Source organism: Meriones unguiculatus, chromosome 3 (assembly GCF_030254825.1).
Source record: "Meriones unguiculatus strain TT.TT164.6M chromosome 3, Bangor_MerUng_6.1, whole genome shotgun sequence".
Lineage (NCBI taxonomy): Eukaryota > Metazoa > Chordata > Mammalia > Rodentia > Muridae > Meriones > Meriones unguiculatus.
The window spans coordinates 136,369,573-136,385,787 of record NC_083351.1 but is presented as its reverse complement, the minus strand read 5'-3'; the positions used below and the strand labels follow the sequence as shown (position 1 = coordinate 136,385,787).

Genomic DNA, 16,215 nt, shown 5'->3' with positions numbered 1-16,215 from the left:
GCTGGTCACATTTTTGCTGTCACCTCGCTCACTGCCTCTGTCTGCACTGGCTCAGTTGTTCTCTGGCAAGCTTGTCAGACAGCAGCCCTGACTCCGAGGGAATTATGTGAGGAGAAGAGCTGGGCTTCCATCTGTGAAAGCTCCTGGCTCTTTAAGGACCCTGGGCCTATCTTGTCCTCCGCAATGTCCTGAACAAGGAAGGCCACCTGAAAGTGGGATCCCACACATCACTTGGCCAGAGAGACACCTGGCCTCATCCTAAAGCACTTTCTCCTGCAGTGCAGTTGATGGGTTCCATGAACATTGGTGTCCATGGGTCCCACATGAGCCCAGATGCTGGGAGTGATCATGAATGGAACAGCTAGACTGTCTGCAAAGCAGATTGCTCATAAGTAAATCACTTATGAGGGGACCAAGAGGTACCATCTGGGAAGACACCAGCCAGATGACTCTCTGAACGGAAATAGGCAGACCACACTTGTTAAATGAGCTGAGCAATTGCCTCAGCCTTTCAGGTCCAGACCTCAGCTCAGAGACCCACCTCATTTCTTCACTGGTCAGTCATGCATGGCCAGAGTTTCTCTATCTGCACATGGGCCCAGACCCCATGAGACCCTACCCTCTGCCTGTCTAGTCTTCTCAGGGCCTGGGAGCAAGGTGCTTTCAGGGACAAAATCCTGAGAAAAAGGTATCATTATAGAGCACTTTTCCTTGTGGAAGCTGCCCTGTGAAGTTTGGCCCACCAACCACAAATAGATACCTTCCTAGAGCTGGGAGTTTGGTTTCTTGTTTCATTTTTCATGTGCTATTTGCATTGGCCTTAGCTAGCCATGGAAAGTGGTGATGGTGATGGTGTGAGTGTGTGTGTGTGTGTGGGGGGAGGTTGGTGGTTTATATCTACTTCCAAAGGTTGTTCTAATAGTGAGAGGGGTTGGAGCGCTTGCATAGAACCTGCTGTTCTCTTTCTTGGTGGACCTGGTTTGGGCTTGGGCTGAGTGTTCTCTTGGGAATGATAGCAGAGGCGTGTAATTCCAGGAGAGCCCAGAAGCCAGCTTGCATCATGGAGTGGCAGTTCTTTTTTTAGTTTTTAATTAATTAATTCATTAATTAATTAATTGCATAGCTGTTGTGAGCCAAGGAGGCTCAGCCTGCATGGTCTGTGTGGGGCTTCTGGAGGCTATCCTTGCCTTCCTCTTCCTCAGTCAGATGGTCTTGAAGAGTAGCCTGCTGTCTACAAGCCCATCCATGCCAGGCCCGGGTGGTAGGAAGCCAGGCGAAGGGGTAAGTGATTTGGTCTTTTTCTGCCAAGAGAATTAGCAAATACATTTAGAAACTGTCCCTTCCTTTTGAGCTACGGGCTGTTATGTCAGTGAGAGGGCCATATTAGAGCCCCTAGGGTTTACTCTATATGTTACAATACACACAAACCACCTGTCCTGCAGCTTTTCAATAGCTTTTCATGGTCTCTATCTATGTCCAGCCCTAGAGAGGGAACCCACCCAGGATGCAGCTCAGAGCTCACCTTCCCTGGCAACTTTAAAAAAATTACATAGTATCTTACTAGTTCTTCCAATAGTCACTCCCATTCTTCTTTCTAACTCTTCCCGGACCCACTCTTATCCTTCCCACTCTTCCAAATTCATTTCCTTGTTTTCTTCTAACCCACTGAGTGCAGCTTCAGGGCTGTTATCAAGGAGAGGGCAGAAGAACCTGAGAAGCAGAAGTTGAGAAGGAGCTGGTCTTCCTGGCATCCATGGCAGTCTGGTGACTGGCTGCCAGGGACATCACTGTCCCTGAACCTCTGTTTCCCTACCTGCTCCCCAGATATTCCCTGGGACTCCATCTGCTTCTGACTTGTACACTGATTCACTTGGGACTGGACCCAGCCTCTTTAATAGCTTTCTTTTATTTGTGTGTGCATGCATAAGTGTGTGTGGAGGCCAGAGGTCATCAGATGCCTTCCTCTACTGCTCTCCGCCTTATTTGTGACAGGGTATCCCGCTGAACTCAGAGCTTGCTGGTTGGCTAGACTGTCGGCCAGTGAACTCCTGCAATCCACCTGTCTCTGCCAACCCTGGGAACTGGGTTCACAGAGGTATGCCCCTGTACCTGGCTTTTTCTGTGAATGGTGAGGATTGAAACTTGGGTCTTCGTGCTTGTGCAGTATACCTGAGCTGCCCTTCTCCACCCCCAGGCTCCATCCTGTCTGCTTATATGACTTTAACACTGATGGGTTCTTGGTCCATTCAGAAACAAATTGCAGCTCTCTCACAGAATCTCCTAGAGTATAAGAATTTCACAAAGGTGACTAGCAGATATTTCTTAGAATCTGCAAAGAAATATCAACTTCTCAGAGATGTCCAGGCTGGGGTGTTGCAGAGAGATGCTAGCTTGCAAGAGGAATGCTAGGTGGCCCCATCTGTGATGCCTACCATCCCTGGCCCCTCCCTAGTCAGCTGTGCCTCCAGGGAGCCTGGCACAGCTAACTACCAGGGAAGAAGGCTTTTATCTTCTAGAGCATTAGGCTGAATCTCTGTGGTCCTAAGATCACCATAGCAACCCCACCCCCCTCAGGAGAACCAGCACCAGACCACGATGTAAACTAAGATTGCCCCTCACTTAGCTTTTTCATTTGTTTAGGGGCCTGGCTCTTTCACAAGCCAGAGAACCTTTGCATTCGTGTAACAAATTCCCTTGATAGTCAACTGAAGAAGAGAAAGGCATTGTCTTGGTTCACAGTTCTGGAGGTTTCAGTCTGCGTTTCTTGGCCCTATTGTTTTGTACCTCACAGTGGAACAGAACCCTCACTCACAGGGGACACTGGGAAGCAAAAGAGATGAAGAGACCAAGAAACCGTAGCTTACTCCCCAGTGACCCAAAGGCTTTCCACTGAGGTCCACCCCTGAACGTTGCCATCCTCTACCAATAGCTTCACGGTGGGGGAGCCCTCCATATATGTGGGCTTCTAGAGACCACTCAAAATCTAAAGCACAGCACTTCCTGACAGGGGTGTTGGTGTTCTGAGCTGCCCCTTGCTGAGGGCTCACTGCATTCTAGGCACCACCTATAATGTCATTTAATCTTTACAGCTATTCATAATGTGTGTGTATAGCAGTATTGCTTTTTTTTTTTTTTCTAAACAGGTAAGTTATAGACCCAGAAGAGTTAAGTAATATACCTGAATGCAAGCACTGCTACTACTGGCGAGGACACTGAGGCCATCATTGCTGTGACAAGCCCATGGCAGCTGCCTATGGTAGAAGAATGAGTGAACGGCTGTGCAGAGAGCTGAAGCCCCACCCTGAGGAGTTAGTAGGCTTCCGGCATCAAACCCTGATTCCCTTGACTTTGATGGGATGCCAGGCACAGAGGTTGCTTCCTCTGGGATAGCCCCAAGGTGAGCTATGCCCCAAGAAGTTTCCCTGTTCCTCCCGGCATCTGCGGAGGGGTAGATCCCCAACCTGAAGGGAGGGCACAGGGCTGCTTGGATTTAAGGGCTAAGTTCAAAGCAAAAAGGAAGTTCTCTTTAAATGGAAGGGCAGCGTTCGTGCTGGGGCCAAAGGAGGATGGTGGAGAATTCCTCGTAAAACTTTACAACTTCCTGCTTTCCCCTCCTCTCCATCCTTAAGCCACGAAAGCCAAGCATCTGGGGGGGGGGGAGCGTCTTGCTGAGTGAGGGTGGGAACTACTTCCCCCCACTCCCCCTCTAACCCAGCCAGGGTGAGGCTTCCGACTTCATCAGTGTCCACCCTCCACTTTTCAAAGGATAGGCCATCTCCCAGCCTGGGGTGACAAAGAGCAGCCCTGAGCTGCCCACGGGAGCTGAGGGCACCTACCGCCCTTGGCCGGCTGGGCTTCAAGTGGGCAGAGGAAGCTCAGCTGTTATCCCTTTTATGTATATTGACTTAGCAGAGTGCAAACATGTTAAAAGTTCACTTTCTCCTTTATAGGAGTCTATAAAAAGGCTCTTAAACCGGAGTCCTAGGGCTTCTGCAAGACAAATGTAGGATGAGGCCTTGGGGTGGTGCTGTGCCTCCCTCTGGCCTTTGCAGAGCTCTGGGCTGCTTCGGTGTGCTGATTCAGGCCAGAGCCTGGGTGTTTCCATCACAATGGGTTCAGGCCAGTGGCCGGAGGAGCCCAGCCTAGAGACTGCTCTGAGGCTGGCAGGCTTTTTTGGTGAGTTCTTGGTTGGCCCCTGAGTGGGCCCCTGATTTCTTGGTTTGATCCATTACCATGCCAGTGGTTCTGAGTCACTAAACAAGCCAGTGTCTGTGGGAGAGGAAACATTCCTCTGAGTGACAGTTCTCAGCAGTTATCCTGCCTGGTGACTTGGGTCCCTGGGCGGCCTGCAGTGAGAAGCCTGGAATGGAAAGGAGACTTCTCTTTTGGTCTGGGAGCCACAGATCATACCAGATGCCTTTTCTATGGAAACTGTCCTTTAAAAGGACAGCTGAGGTAGCAGGTGACACGTTTCAAGGTCAAGTCTCAAGGCAGTGTGAAGAGTTGGCAAAGGCTAGAGCTTTCTCAGCCTCAGTTTCTCCACCTGTCACTGTGGGAAAGGTCACTTCTCAGAGAGTTTGTCACAAGGAGACAGGGCAAGGGAGTTGGAGTAGAGAATGAGCATTCTGTGGTCCAGAGGAACTGGCCACTAAGTCTCCTCAGGGCTCTCAGGCACACTTGGCCCTGAGGCCAGCGAATAACACCCACGCTTTGATAAACAGCAGAGGATGGCTAATAAATGGAGACACTGGGCGTTTGGAGAGTCTGGCCATTCCCTTGCCCTGCTTTCTTCCCTGCTGTGAGCCTTGGCTATGGCCTAAAACAGGAAGGTGCAGACACCCCTAACCTGAGATGCATTGGCCATCGTATGACACTATGCTACCAACCTAATCCCTTCAAAGGGCTGTAGCAGAGACCTCAGTCCACCATCTCTTCGTGGTGACTGACCTGGGTGGACTGCAGAGAAGCGGGCCCTCTTGAGACCCGGATGAGCATTGACTCAGAATATCCACTCACAGCTCTGAGGCATAAATGATAACTAGAGTAAGGGCTTGAGGGCACTCTGGCTCTCAGAGGAGCTGAATAACCAAGCGGGAGCATCCCCACACTCCCCTCTGTACAAATCCACCCAGTGCCCCTGCCAGCTGGGCAGCCAGGCCTGGCCGCGCCACTCTGCCTGGGTCCCGTGGCCTTGCTGGGTCTAGACAGTGGAGATATGGTGGATGTCAGGCATCCTACACTGTTCCTGCAATGCAGACATGCTTGTTGTATGAGCCCTCTCATTTCTACTGCCCTGGTTTGCCATGGTGAGTGGCTCAGCATTATTTGCTCATGGAAATGCTCTGGCTGGGACATTTGTTTTATTTTCTAAACCAAAGACATGGAGAACTCAGGACAACACTCCTATGGGCTCTCTGGAATTGGTGTTCTGGAGTCAAGGTGCCCAGTGTAACCTTCTGTCCTATCTTCCAATATGCTCCTCTGAGTGACAGTTCTCAGTGTTCTGCCTTGAGTACCTTCCAGCCATGGCACCCACTGCTCTGTGGAACCATGAAATACTCGGCGTGTAGAGGAAGAAAGGAATTAGTGACTTCATTTCCTTTTAATTTGTTTAATTTAACCCCATGTTATTAGTGTCTGCTTTCCTAGCCAATACTGTCCTAGAATGTTCTTTCCAAGCTGGACATTGCCTGGCTGCTCTGAGCCATGGCAGTGTCATACAGCGAGGGGCTCCAAAGCCTTCAGTCCCTTCGGCCTCACACAATAAATGTGGCTCCTACTTAGCCTGTGGTTGGGACAACCATATGGGTGTGAGGTAGCCGCTCTCCAAACCTGGTCATGGCTAGTCTGGGTGTGAGCCCTGTCTAGCCCTATGTGGTGATAAAGGAATGAAAGCAGTTCTCATTTTTAAGCCAGGATCTTCTGGGACCAGCACTGTGACAACCCACAGAGCCCTACAGAAGATTGTGTGTGTGTGTGTGTGTGTGTGTGTGTGTGTGTGTGACTTTTTACAGTGTCACACAGTGGTAGCTTAAGTCTTCACACTCCTCTTAACTCTTCATGTTTCACCAGTCATGTTCTTCAGAGCACAAAAGGAGAGACCAACCAGGCCTCCGTTGCAGGAAAGACAAGCCACAGGGGCTGGAGGCCACAGGGGCTGGAGGCCATTGGCCATAGGCCTCTCTTACTTGGGGTTCCTGTGTTCATCCACCTTCTCGGCTCTCCAGTGAGGGGACACATGTTTTTCCCTGCCATCTCTTCATGGCAATGTCCCCTGGCTAGGAGTGGCCAAGGTGGTCATGGCAATGATGGCTTTGAGTGTCCTGCAAGGCAGGCTGGGCCCCTGACAGTCAGGACAACCTTGGAAGCTCCCTATTTCAGAGCCCTGTTCTCTGTGACATCCTGTGACATTTGCTGGGAGCACAGGCCACACCCCCAGTCAGTCTCTCTATGAAATGGCTTCTCAAAGGACTACCCTGAGCTGGGCAGGGTGCAGAGTAGGGTGGTCCTGCTCCGTGGGGCGGGAGCTGAAAAGGCCTTAATAGGCACATTGTCCCTGTGTTTCCAGAGTGCCGCCCGGCCACTTCCTCACACACTGCGCGCTGGATGAGCTCATGTCTGAAGCTGGGAGTAGCACAGAGAGCCGGGCCTGGCTGCTGGGAGGCCCTATGGCCTGAGAAGCCCTCGCAGGCTGAGGCTGGCGGAGTCCTGAAGCGGAACGTTGTAATGAGCGACGCCGACTGGATTTATGGGGCTGCGCACACGGGCCTGGCCTTCCTGCGAGGCCTCCACATGGGAACAAAAACAAGTGCCGGCCCAAGTGTGGCGCGACTGGGTCTTAACAAGAGTCTACTAATTACGGGAAGGCCTCAGCCAGAACCCCAACCCTTGAGGAGGCGCAGAGCACGGGGGTGGTTCCTGTCAGCCTGGGCTCTGCTGGAGCGTCCTGTCTCTGCCGGGGAGACCCAGGGCACGCAGACCACGGTGCTGCATTCACTAGCTCTGCGGCCTCAGACCTGGTACTGAGCTTAAGTGCTCCTCACTTGTCCTCATCTGCAAAATGGTATCCCAGTTTTTCAAGGCCAACAGAAGGTGCTGTCCCAGAAGGAATAAGAGCTAATTTCAGAATTAGTCATTCCTGTTTTGAACCCTAGTTTAGCCAGGTCCTGTTCTGTGGCCTGGGCAAATTGTTTTACCTCTCTGATCCACATATGTTACCTAGAGGACAGGGGATGAAGCATTCAGGCTGTTATGGTGTCACAAAAGGCAGTCCTCGGATCCTCTGTCTACATACAGTGCAGTTCCTTAGTGCACACACGCCCTTGCACTGGTGGTGTTTTCTACCTAGGAATAGAGGTGGCAGCTGCCCGAGTCCTGTGGTGGCTCTCACAGGCCCAGTTGCCATGGTGATAATGCCCAGTGGTGTGATGGTCAGGGAAGCAGATGAGGCACAAGGAGATCTACACGGGCAGTCTTGCTGTGCTCACTCAGGGCTGTAGGCCTCTCTCTCAGATTGGGAATAAAACAAACCAGGAGGTGGTACTGTGGAGCAAGCCGCAGAACTGGGCTCTCTGGTCATATAGGGTGACCAATGAGGAGCTTCCTCACACAGACATGTATACAACCGGCAGGACTGAATACAATGTGGCCTGGCAAGGACAGCTTTCTGGGGCCAGTGCCCTGCCCTGTAACACGTATCTACACAGCTTATTGGTATGCGTGCAAAGTTTCTCTGCTGTTACACTGCCGAGTCCTTTCTGCAAACTTTTCTCATCATCCTCAAGGGCTGTGCTTGAATCCTTTCCAAATCTGAGGTAAGGTCAAGCAGAGGCACCAGAGGCTGTGAGATCCAGGCTGCAGCACACGGTACGGCCACAGCGGCTAGCCTCCAACACCAGACTACGCTAAAGCCACCGTGTGCACACGGGAATGCCAACAGTGGACTGCAGTGTCAGAAATATCCCTTATGTGTAAGCCTGAGGGAGTCTGCATTTGCCCAAGCTGCCCTGGCTTCCTCCGAGGCAGGCTTTCTTTCTCTATGCCCACTGCTTGCCCTTCGCACACTGGCAGTGATTCACAGCCCCATCGTGCTCAGGCCCTTTGGTCAAGGCATGGAGTGAGTGGCTTATGCACTGCCATGTTTTGTGAAGGACAGACTCTCCTTCGATTACTCAGGGCTGTGTCCCAGACCCTAGTACCATGCATGACCCAGAGGAGTCAGGGACAGTGCGCCTAGACACAGTCCAGAGTGCAATGGCAGAGGTAGCCGCTTTCCAACAGGATGGCTGTCTGGCATACAGGCTGCTGTGGCCGGCAGATGTTTAGGGTGGCCTGAGAAAAGGCATCCTTCCAGAAGGGAGGCAGTTCTGGAGGATGCAGGCCATGTCCAGGAGCGGAGAAACACAGGGTCAAGCAGGACTGTAAATTAGCAAAGGTGATGGGATTCTTGAAAGAGCTGGTGCATGCAAAAGGCTAGAAGAGCGAGGCACGTGGACCTCTAGAGTCGGGTCAGGGGCAGCGTTGCCGGTGGGGAGAGAGCTGGGCAGAGAGTAGCCAGCTACTCTCGGGTGACATTGAAGGCAGCTTTCTACTTCTATGGCTCTCAGCTTACTTGCTGTATAAAATAGGCACCGAGTCTCCTGGGGCACTGTGAGGCCTCAGGCACAGCACATATCCACGTGTCCTGTGTGTGGGAAGGGGCCAGGAGAATGAGGTGCTGTTTTGGGAGGCGCTGGAGACACGCTAGAAGGCAGAAGAGAGATGGCCCCTGGAGGTGACAGCCCTCGGCTGTGATACTCATGGACCCGTCAGCATCTTCTCTCCTGTTCAGACTTACCCATCATTCATTCCGTATGTGCTCTTAGGGACAGCGGGCAAACAGTGCCAAGACTTGGAGTGAGCAGAAGGCACCTTCAAGTTCCTGTGGTACTTGCCCCGTGGCACTTCCTTTTAGTGTATGCAGCCAGAGGACCTCAAGGTGAGACCTCATAGCCAGGATCTCTGTGGGACCTAATGAGGAGCTGCTGGGTTTCAATTATGCGGGGAGTGGGGGGGGGCTTGCCTTGCACTGTTTGACTGACAGCTCATTACCCTGCTGCCGTTTTTTGGGCAGTGGAATTTAATCTCCCAGGTGGGAAGCGAATCAATTTGCCCATCTGCCACAGCTGAGCCTACTTGAACTCAACTCTAATTTATTCTCTTAAGCTTAGGAAGCCTTGTTGTTTCAGAGTACAGAAATATTAAATTTCCCAGGCAGCCTGGGCAGGGGTGCCCAGGCAGATGTCCCAGAGTCTCTTTTTTGGGATCTGGCCTGAGCAAGCCATGATGGTCAGCTAGAGTCTGGAGGAGATGGAGCTCTTGCCTGTTAAGGCCTTCCGGTGTGTTGGGTGTGGGAGGGGGGCCATGTCATCAGCTGGTGCTGAGATCAAAGTCACCTGCCCAAGGGCTGATGGCCAGAAAAGGCTCTTGCCAGCAAGGGGCACAGCTTCCTGTTCTCTGTGTTCTCAGCTGTGTTCCTCTGTACTGTGGGTACTAGACACAAGATTTAGAAAGGGCCATTCTGGTACTCTCTGCTTTCTCTTCACTACAATGCAGCTATAAACCCGAAGCCACAGTAATGACTTGTAATCTCTGATACTTGGGCAGTTTCCCTATTTTGCTCAGGAAGGTGATGGAGGGACAAAAGGCACCTACTGTGTGCACACCAGAACATCTCCAGGCTGGCACCAGGCACACAGAGTCACCATCATGCGTAGCTGCCATGGGCTGGGAAACCCAGCAGACTGTTCGGTCTCAGGAGATGCTGACAGCAGCTCTGTGGACAGTTGTGGCCACTTCACAGAGCAACACAGGTCCAGGAGGGCATCTCAGAGACAGGAGCTGTTTTGCAGGAGGTAGCTCCCACTGCCTTCTACTCAGGTTCTAAAGGTGGTTATTAGGATGTCTCTCAATTCTGTCCATGAAGGATCCGGAGCCTCCTATGTATCTATGTGCGTAAATGTATGTAGGCCTATGTGTGTGAGTGTGTACACACATGGCATTTGATGAGGTCGCTGGGGTGGCAGCAGAAGAGGCAAGTGCCTTCTGTGGAGGGAAGCAGTGTTTCTGTAACAGTTCCTGAGTCTGACAGTACAACGCCCGCTGGGTTGGTTTCCAGGGGTCAGGGAGAGGCCAGTCTGTTTGCATGCCTTTGTCAGGAGCGCAGGGGGTGTCGGGGCCTGGGATTAATGAGCAGTGTATTGCCTCACCTGTTGGGAGGGTGATTTTGATATGAGGGGCCCCCAGAAGCAAACATGACAGGTCAAGTTCTAAATAGAAGAGAAGCCCAAGAAAAGGTGGCCTCGCCCTTGCCATTGAGCATGTCTCTTTCTTACTGAGGAGTGGGCGCCGGGCTCCCTCTTGCCCCACTACCTTCAGGCAGATTGGCCCCCTCACCTCTGAAAGGTAGCCCCAAGGCCAGCTTCTAAGATAAAGTTCACCATAGACACTTCAGGGAAAATTAAACATTACAGTTGCTAATAAGGATATGGGCCAGGTTTTGTCTTCAGGACCACATGGCGACTGCCAAGCACCATGAATGGCAAACAAAGAATGGAGATGCTTGCTGGACTCCACCTTTTGAGGAAGGCTGAGCAGACAGCCTAGGAGCCCTGGGACCCAGAGATGTAGGCTTTGGGTGAAGCAGGGAGATTGGTACTCGTGGCACAATCTTTCCCCTCTTTAGTGTTTCATAAGCCAATCTGTCAGAGCTGGCTGTAGCTGTGACCAAATAGACACCTGACCCTGAATGGAAAGTAATTTGACAAATGCTGGTACTTGGGCACAGAGGTAGGGAAGGAGCCACAGCACGAGTAGGATGCTGGCCTGGATCCTCAGCATATGGGCCCAGGGTTCCTCTTGGCTGGAGCTGAGGAAGCCGTCCAAGTTCCACTTGTCACCCACCACTTTGCTCCCTTGGCTGAACAGATCCCAAGCTTTCCCACCAGTGCTAAGTTACATGTTCCAAGAAACCCTATGGAGCTTCCCATACTAGGAAGCAAAGCTCACTTCTCCCAGCCATTGCTGGACAGAGGCACCCTGCCCTGTCGGTGTGACAGGCCACCCATCAGAAGCCTGCGACACAGGCATCTGGTAAATCCATGTCAAGCTTGCTTAAATACATATTTAAGAAATATTTTTTATATGTGTGGGTGTGTGCCTGGTACCCAAAGAGGCCAGAAGGGTGTTGTCTCCTGGAACTAGAGTATGGACAGTTGTGAGCCACCATATGGGTGTTGGGAATGAAGCCTGGGTCCTGGAAGAGCAGCCAGTGCCCTTAACCACTGAACATCTCTCCAGCTCCTTCAGCACACATTTTGACTCACCTTTCATGCAGTCGGTTGTCTATGGGACCCAGGCTGACCACCCAGGTCCTACCAGTGAACCAACGAGCGCAGTGCCAAATGGGCTGATACCAAAGGGGAGACTATCTTTGGAAAGCTTTGGTTGGAGTTTGGTAGCGCCGAGTTCCGATCCCAGTTCCCTCTATAGCCTTGTGGTCTTATGGGAGAGTATGCTTCACCTCTTTTTTCCCTACCTGTAGAGACTGTTACCGTCCTCCTTGCAGGCTCGCCGCGAGGAGCAGGGGAAAGGATGCTCACAGCTGCTGTTGTCAGCTCAGACCCAGCTGGAAACTGCTTTTAGATCCCAAAGGTCAACTCATGGAAGAAGCTGCTGAGAAAACCATGGTTTCATTTGGGGAGGAGGCCTGCTGCCAGGAGCAAAGGTTGCTCTTCAGAGACAGGCCAGAGCAGTGGGCGGGGATGGCTCAGTGCTTGCTGTGGAAACACTAGGACCCGAGTTCAAGTTCTTAGCACCCACAAAAAAAAAAAAAATAAAAACTCCAGGTGTGGCTTCCTGAGTCTGTGACAGCAGCGCTGTGGTGAGGCGGAGTTAGAGCGTGCTGGTGTGCTGGCTGCCAGCCTAGCTCCAGGTTTTAGTAAGAGACTACTGAGGAAGCATTCGACAGAGTTAGCACACGTATGTGAACACACACCACACACATACAAGAAGTGAAAAGTGTTTCCTAAGTGAAGGGGCAGGTTCATCTGTCTGGGTTCATCTGAGGGCACATGGCCCTGATGTCTGGATGGAGATGAGGACCCTGTTCTGTGGCCTTCGCTGTCACTGGCAGCTTGTGGCTCAGCTGCAGGGCACTTACCTCTAGGGCCTGCATGCATCCCCTCACGGTGAGATATCTGTACATTTGGTCTCCTGTGTGGAGGCAGATGTTTTGAGAGGCTCCTTGTCGATGCAGGTCTTAGATTTTTGGTCATGAGTCTAGCCTTAAACGGCTGAGCCATCTCTCCAGCCCCAACAGGTACAGTTCTTAGAGGCAGTGTGTTCCCCTCCACTCCTGGCCTTCGGACAGCAGGCTGGCGGCAGAGAGAACACGTTTTGATCCCATTTGAACTCTCAGGTGGACGGCTAGGCCTTTCTCTCCATTCCCCTGAACTTTCCTTTGTGCGCACAATCCTGGGAACCACTGTGGAGTGGCCAGTCCCAGCTTAGAATCATTTTGGTGATTTCTGTGAACCCTGATAAACGCAGCGAAGTGTTTTGTGCAGTTGCCAGAAAGAGCAGAAAGTGGCTGCCCCTTTCTGAGTCCCTTCCCAATCCTTTGGGCGACATCTAGTGGAGGGTCTTCAAAAAGCTTCCCCAGTTGCTTCACGGTTACCTCTCCGTTTTTTAACATTTCAGTAGGTGCCCGAGATGTTTCATGTTGGTGGCGTGGGAACTGCCCCCAAGGCCGGGTGGACTGCCAGTGTCCACGGGATCTTGCCACTAAGCAGCGGGTTCACAGGCTAACAGCGGGGCCCCGCCTTTTGGTGTGATAGGAGGGAGCACTCGGGTTGGTGCCTGTGAAAGGACTTGCTACGGTGCCTGGCACACAGCAAATGCCCAAACTACCACCAGGCAGCAGTGTCTAGTGCCCTGTGGAGGCTACATGTGGGGGTGATGCTCTTGAGGTTGGTGCAGCTCCTCTGGAAGGTCTGAGCCGTTTTAAGGTACACCCTCTCGGGAAATCAGTGCCAAACTAACCCCGTTCTAAGCCAGACATGAGACGACCTAAACCTAGCAACAATCTGGTTTTGTAAGTGGTTCTGAAGAGGGAAGCTGGGAAAGTATTGGTCAGGTTCGAGTTCAAAGTGCTTGTGTCTAACACTAAGACCGTGAGTCTAGGCCTGGTTGGGCTTTACTTTGGTTTCAGTTTGGTTTCTTGAGACAGTCTGTATCGCTCCGGCTAGCTTCTTTTAGCACAGGGCTCTGCCAGCCCCTGTCCCCCGCTCCAACTAAAGGCATGTGCCACCGTAGCCAGCACAAGAGAGATCCTTTACGTAGGTCCACACTCTGTAAGTGCTTCGTATCCCTTCCTGGTTCTACCTGCTCTTTGCAAGGAAATCCAAGAAGGCATCTGTGCTTTTAGGCAAACTCAGATGACGTCACACATGCCCATGAAGCATAAGTGTCTGTCTGCTGAGGCATCTTGAGTACAGATCCTGGGACCTTGGTAGTGGCAGATTATCTTTGGGGACCCTCTTGCCAGGGACCCTACTGCGGGGGTATGGCAAATACAGACCAGCAGAGAGCTTGAGGCATCAAGTCTATCCGAAAAGCCCAGTCACAAGTCAGAGAGAGATGGGGGACCGCTGGGAGGGTAGGACGGACTTGGTCCAGAGTCTGGGGCCATGGACTCTGCACAGCCGCTGCTCCTCACCTTTGTGGCTTTGGGTACATTCCCTTTCTTCTCTGTGAAATGGGGCTAACAACCCAGCCACGTTCAGGAGACTCGAGACTTTCTCCATGAATTCTCGATACAGCCCAGGGCCAGCAGGTGTCTGACCTACTGCTCAAGGTACAGGGACTATTGGGGAGGGAGCCTCCTGGGTGTAAGCTGTGTGCGCCTCTGTCCTAGGGAGACTGGCCTGGGGCTCACAGGTGCAGTAATGGCAGTAATGCAAAGCGTGCCGGTCACAACCATTTAACATTTTACTAAGTCGATTCGCACAAACTCCAAATTGCAAATATAATTAAGGACAACAGATGCAGTTCTGTCTTTTAACACTTTTCATTTTCAAATCTATCATTAAGACAAAAAAGTAAACAAAAGTTAGGTCTGTTGCAAATTTTATGATTTTTTTTTTCTTCTTCTGAGGGGGGAAAACATTGTCGTAAAAAGAATGCCACTGGGTGTACAGTAAAGCACCACAACACTCGGTACAAACGGGGCTTCCTGATGCTGTGACACGGGAGAGGGACGTCCTCCCCACCGCTCTGTGTTAATCAGGACTTCATTAAAGTAAAACTATAAAATCTCCTAGGTTAACTAAGTCAGACACGGTCTGGAACGCAGTGCTTAACAAGGACGATGCCGACTATCAGTGCTAACAGAAAACATTTCAGAAGGCCCAAAACAATCAAACTGGAAACCAAAACCTTATTTTCCCTAGATGAGTGAAACTGAAAACGAAAGGAGTCCCACCTCCCAGTAAGAGCAAAGGGGATTTTTTTTTTCTATTTTCTTTCTTTCCAGTTGGAGGTGGGGGACACGATGTGCGTTGGCTCTGGGGGTCACGGGCCTAGTTGGCATCCAGCTTGGCCATTTCCTGCACATAGATGCCTATACTCTCACTGTCAAAAAGCACAAAGTATACGGTCTTGATGGAGGAGGACATCGTGGACACAAAGTAACTGGAGATGGCCTTGAGAATGAGCTGGGCGGCTGTCTGCTTCGGGAACCCATTCCTGCAGGAGAGAACACAGCGGTCAGCATTCAGGTCACCTCAGGCTGCGGTGTCCTCACATTGGGCTGGGCTCCCCTGAGCCCTGAGGTGCTCATGCAGGTATGCAAAGAGCCCTTGCGGGATAGGTTGTATTAGGAAACTGTCACATCCTGTTGGCATTTGAGAGTGACTTTTGTCTTAGAGCACATTTACCTCAGATGTCATCCGGAATTCCCTGTCCTGACGCAGATTGGCTCTGACAAGAAGAAGAGCAAACAGCCCACCAAGGCTACTGCTATTCCGTGGTATAAAAATGCTGGTGGTGCACTGTTGTCAGACAGAACAAAACGACAGCCTACAGACTGGAAAAGGATCTTCACCAACCCTATATGTGACAGAGGGCTGATAGCCAAAATATATAAGAACTCAAGAAGTTAAAAAGCAATAAATCAAGCAATCCAATTAAAAAATGGGGTATGGAGCTAAACAGAGAATTCTCAATAGAGGAATATCAAATGGCAGAGAAACACTTAAAGAAATGCTCAACATCCTTAGCCATCAGAGAGATGCAAATCAAAACGACCCTGAGATTTCACTTTATACCCATCAGAATGGCTAAGATAAAAAACTCAAATGACAACACATGCTGGAGAGGTTGTGGAGAAAGGGGAACCCTCCTCCATTCCTGGTGGGAATATAAACTGATACAACCACTTTGGAAATCAATCTGGTGCTACCTCAAGACCCAGCTATACCACTCCTAGGCATATATCCAAAAGTTGCTCAAGTACACAACAAGGACATTTGCTCAACCATGTTTATAGCAGCTTTATTTGTAATAGCCAGAACCTGGAAACAACCCAGATGTCCATCAACGGAGGAATGGATACAGAAATTGTGGTATTTTTACACAATGGAACACTACTCAGCAATCAAAAACGAGGAAATCATGAAATTTGCAGGCAAATCGTGGGATCTAGAAAAGATCATTCTGTGTGTATCCCAGAAGGAGAAAGACACACATGGTATATACTCACTTATATAGACCTATAAGATATAATAAATATAATGAAATCTATACATCTAAAGAAGCTAAACAAGAAAGAGGACCTGGGGTAAGTTGATCAATCCTCACTTAGAAAGACAAATGGGATAGGCATTGGATGTAGGAGAAAACAAGTAACAGGACAGGAGCCTACCACAGAGGACCTCTGAAAGACTCTACTTAGCAGTGTATCAAAGCAGATGCTGAGACTCATAACCAAACCTTGGGCAGGGTGCAGGGAAGCATATGAAAGAAGGGTGAGTTAGTATGATGTGGAGAGGATAGGAACTCCACAAGGATCAAATATATCTGGGCACAGGGGTCTTATATGAGACTGTTTATCCAACCAAGGACCATGTATGGATATAACCTAGAACCTCTGCTCAGATGTAGCCCAGGGTAGCTCAG

The 16,215-nt window shown here is 50.8% G+C and overlaps 1 protein-coding gene and 1 long non-coding RNA gene across 7 annotated transcripts in view; one reads left to right on the top strand and one right to left on the bottom strand.

The window, feature by feature from the left end:
* LOC132653147 (uncharacterized) overlaps positions 1-14,680 on the top strand; it is a 125,199-nt gene extending 110,519 nt beyond the window's left edge. The window contains exons 5-6 of one of the 2 annotated variants that reach the window (XR_009590884.1): positions 3,144-3,397; positions 6,569-14,680. This is a non-coding gene — a long non-coding RNA (uncharacterized LOC132653147). Of the gene's footprint in view, positions 1-3,143 lie in introns of both variants that reach the window. The other variant, XR_009590883.1, reaches the window with a different exon arrangement.
* LOC110557064 (core histone macro-H2A.1) overlaps positions 14,089-16,215 on the bottom strand; it is a 62,525-nt gene continuing 60,398 nt past the window's right edge. For 4 of the 5 annotated variants that reach the window (XM_060380599.1, XM_060380602.1, XM_060380601.1 and 1 more), the window contains exon 9: positions 14,089-14,784. In XM_060380599.1, coding sequence (XP_060236582.1) covers positions 14,619-14,784 — 166 coding nt within the window. In that variant the 3' untranslated portion in view covers positions 14,089-14,618. The remainder of the gene's footprint in view (positions 14,785-16,215) is intronic. The other variant, XM_060380600.1, reaches the window with a different exon arrangement.